Below are 4,248 nucleotides of genomic sequence, written 5' to 3'. Positions count from 1 at the left end.
CTATGCTGTGTGATTCTATGACTACTTTTCATTCAATCTGCCACAGTCAGACAATGCAAAAGTCTTTTCTCCCCCAGTGCTTAATATGAAAGTAATGCTCATTCCAATGAAGTAAATTAAAGGCACTTTTCTTTGATACATCAATTTATGTCACGTTATACACACTTCTCTTATACAGCAACATTTGTAAGTGGTACATTTCTCACTGAATGGAGAAAAGAATTGCACAACAGTTTCTGAAGTAATAACAGTGAATGTCTGAGTAACCATATTTATTTAGAGATTGCAAGACTAACACATTAAAACAGTGCTGCATTGAGATCAAATTAGTTTCGATCGAAAGAAAGGTTGTTTCACATTTAAGGGTCTCCTGTACTAAAAACAAAGCAAAGGTAAATAGTAAGATGGATTTACAAGCAGCAAACTGAAGAAGCAATTCAGATGATAATCATCTACAATTCCAACTTTTCTTTACAGAAAAGATTAATTTAATGTAGCTTCAAGTAGTACTTTTATTTTGAAACAGAACAATGCATTCCTTGCAAAACAAAATGTTACAAACAGTGGTTTAAAAAAAATACAATCTATTGCTCTGTTCTTTTTCTGTGGTGTTGAGAAAGGACAGGCAAGAAACAAGATATACTACGCACATGTCTTTGAATAAAGCCCTGGGATTTAAAGCCAGATTCTTCTGCTTCCAATTTTGCTAGTTTGTGACACTCATTAAAATAAATGGGTGAAAAAGGCAGGGCTGGTCAATGCAGAAAGAGAATATGAGCAGTAGTATACATGTGAAACACTGAAGACTCAAAGAGGAACACAGTACATAAACAATCCTATTGATGCAACACCATCACCCACATTCCCCAGAAACTCATAAACCTGAATGTTTGTGAGATTACTTTTAATGAAATACTTACATTAGAAAAGGATAAACATAACTATGATGCCAGAATTCTAGGCAAAGCCACATACTTCAAGATTACACGTGAAATTGGGGAGAAAAAGAACTATATCCTGTCACACGGGGGAAAGAGGGCAGAAAATTAATAGGAATATTGAGGTAGTGAAAAGATATATACAGACAGGAGGTTAGAATTTGCGCTTGTCCATGATCAATTCAAATCTATCCTGCTGAACAAAACTTTTGTTTTCAACAGACACACTAATTGAAAGGTGCAAATCTAGTATAATGTACAATTCAAAGCATGCTTATGAACAAATTTGAAGAGACTTGTGCTTAAAATTTATTGTAATTACCGATGCTTATTTGCAATAATTTTCATAAATTGATCCTAGAGCTTTTACAGACATGTTTAAGGTGTGCTTTTTGACTAGTCACAAATAAAACAAGATTGAAGCAAATTCCAATAAAGCATTTGCAGATGTGTAGACGCTTGCTAAAACTTTGACAACATATTGCATCCCATCATAATACATTGCTGGCATTTCATTTGTCAATTTGAAAAGCCCTAGTACTTTTTGAACTCCTGGCATTTCATTGGCTTGATCTGAGCCTCAATTTAAAAAGTAAAGTGCTAGCTAATAATTTACAACTTGCTGTTCAGATTGGAATTTCCTCAATTCCATAATTTTGCAACATTAATGCCATATGCAGTTCATATTGAATAACTTTTGACACATCAATCTTGAAATTATTTAGAATGATTTCATATCAGAAGAGTTCCTCAAGTTATTTTTAAGTTAATTTTCTTTCATTGTATTAATAAATGATTGAAAATGTTAAATATTATAGGTGTATAAATTTTACTCAGTTGACATAAGGCTTAATGCATTATTGCTTTTTTTCTGCCACACTCAAATGAAATACAGTGCAAAATTTTAGTCTTTGGCCTAAAATGAAAAATAAATGATATTTTCATGACCTGTCATTATATATGTGGTGACCCAGCCATGCAGTAACATACATTGGAATGGGCTTTAAACTGATAAAGCTGCATCAAATATAGCGATTCTTAAGTTTATTAGAATTATTCTTTTTCACAAAATCTTGCCCAAATAATTCGTAACATCTGTTTCAGCACATTTCTGCAGTTTGGATAATTCAACACCACAAACAGGGCCTTTGAAACATATTCCGATCTAATTATGTTATGAATATTTCACGACAGCAGTTATAGTCTGAAGTTTAACAGAATTTTTAATTCTTCAATCTTTTTAGTGCACTTGAATAGAGAACCGATTGTATCATTATAGGTTTAGCTATGCAGCTGCAGAAATTAAGTGACCACACAATATTCTTAAAAAAAAGAATGGCGACTTATACATTAAACTACTTAGCACGAAACCACTGCTAAAAAGACAGGCGACCAAACTACTGTTTCTATGTAACGTTACAGATTACCAGTTTGATTAAAATTGACAATACCGGACAAATGGGTCTAGTACAAATAACTTTACCTCTCTAAACATCCGAATTTATCCTTAACTTTTTTTTTCAATGAAAATAAGGGTATTTACAAATATATTGTACAGGCTGCAAAGTGCAGAGAATAATATGAAATCAAAATCAATGCGCTTGTAACTAAACAGTGATTAAAAGTTACCAATTCCAGTTTCCGTAAACAAAGTTCAAAGTACCTTTCGTAAAGGAAGAATAAGAGTTTTGCTGTGACTAAGTGGGAATCCCATGTGTTACCAAATCAACACATTATCCTCTAGAAAACAGTATCCATTATTTTTAATTTCAACCAGTTATTTTATTCAGTTAGAACTATGATGAAATGAATTAAAAATGCATGACCTAGTATTTTGTTGCACACTTTAAACTTTTTTTTTTCATAAGAATCCACAAATGGCCCCTCTTGTGCTTTAAATCAAAAATTGATTTTTGTCCAAAATATATTCATCTGGCATCTGGGCATCCAATGGGACGAGATGAACTATCGCTATTTCTCCGAATTTCTAAATTCGCTTCTAGAGAGAGAAGAGAAAAAAGGGAAATTATAAAATTCAAAACAAAACACATAGCCTTAAAAAGAGCTAACCATATATTACATAGAACACAGAACAGTACAGCATAGTACAGGCCTTCGGCCCACAATGTTGTGCCAACTTATTATCCTACTCTAAAATCAAACTAACCTGCATACCCTACATTATACTATCATCCATGTGCCTATCCAAGACTCGCTTAAATGTCCCTAATGTATCTGTCTCCACTACCACCGCTGGCAGTGCATTCCACGCACACACCACTCTCTGTGTAAAGAACCTACCGCTGACATCTCCCCTATATTTTCCTCCAATCACCTTAAAATTATGCCCCCTTGTGATAGCCATTTCCGCCCTGGGAAAAAGTCTCTGGCTATCCACTCCATCTATGCCTCTCATCATCTTGTACAACTCTATCAAGTCACCTCTCATCCTTCTTTGCTCCAATGAGAAAAACTCTAGCTCCTTCATCCTTTCCTCATAAGACCTGCCCTCCAGTCCAGGCAGCATCCTGGTAAATCTCCTCTGCACCCTCTCTAAAGCTTCCACATCCTTCCTATAATGAGGCAACCAGAACTGAACATAATATTCTAAGCGTGGTCTAACCAGGGTTTTATAGAGCTGCAGCATAACCTCGCAGCTCTTAAACTCAATTCCCCTGCTAATGAAAGCCACAACACCATACTCCTTCTTAACAACCCTATCAACTTGGAGGGATCTACGGACGTGGACCCCAAGATCCCTCTGTTCCTCCACACTGCCGAGAATCCTGCCATTAACCCGATGTTCTGCATTCAAATTTGACCTTCCAAAATGAATCACTTCACAGTTTTCCGGGTTGAATTCCATCTGCCACTTCTTTGCCCAGCTCTGCATCCTGTAAATGTCCCAATGCAACCTAAAACAGCCCTCCGCAGTTTCCACATGTCTTGTGATCCAGATTGCGCAGTCAGTGGCAAAGTGTGCAGACTTGATACTGAGAATTAATTAAATCTTTCAGAGACTCGTCAGAATTTCATCTCTATCACTGTACGACAGTGCTGCAACTAATCCTGTTTCTTTTACCGCTATTTAGAGCGCGGAGCAGCAAGTGATGCTATCAGGATGTCCAAAAGTTAATCCCATTAAAGGATTTTCAAGCACATGCAATCAAAAAGCTGTAAGAGCTAAAATAAAATTAGTTTTAAAAAAATGTTTACATAAAGCAAATTAAAGATTGATAAACGTGTGGTGAAGGTAGTAGCTAAGATACAAGATATTGTAGTTGTCAGGTGAAGGTGCTAAATTGGTGGG

General features: G+C 35.6%; 1 protein-coding gene across 2 annotated transcripts in view; it reads right to left on the bottom strand.

The window, feature by feature from the left end:
- Positions 1-257: 257 nt before the first annotated feature.
- Positions 258-4,248, bottom strand: part of LOC109928299 (E3 ubiquitin-protein ligase RNF149) — a 40,963-nt gene continuing 36,972 nt past the window's right edge. For both annotated transcript variants that reach the window (XM_048597978.1, XM_048597977.1), the window contains one exon: positions 258-2,937. In XM_048597978.1, coding sequence (XP_048453935.1) covers positions 2,867-2,937 — 71 coding nt within the window. In that variant the 3' untranslated portion in view covers positions 258-2,866. The remainder of the gene's footprint in view (positions 2,938-4,248) is intronic.

The sequence above is a fragment of the Rhincodon typus genome, chromosome 6 (genome assembly GCF_021869965.1).
Source record: "Rhincodon typus isolate 14 chromosome 6, sRhiTyp1.1, whole genome shotgun sequence".
Lineage (NCBI taxonomy): Eukaryota > Metazoa > Chordata > Chondrichthyes > Orectolobiformes > Rhincodontidae > Rhincodon > Rhincodon typus.
This window is presented reverse-complemented; position numbering and strand designations above follow the sequence as displayed.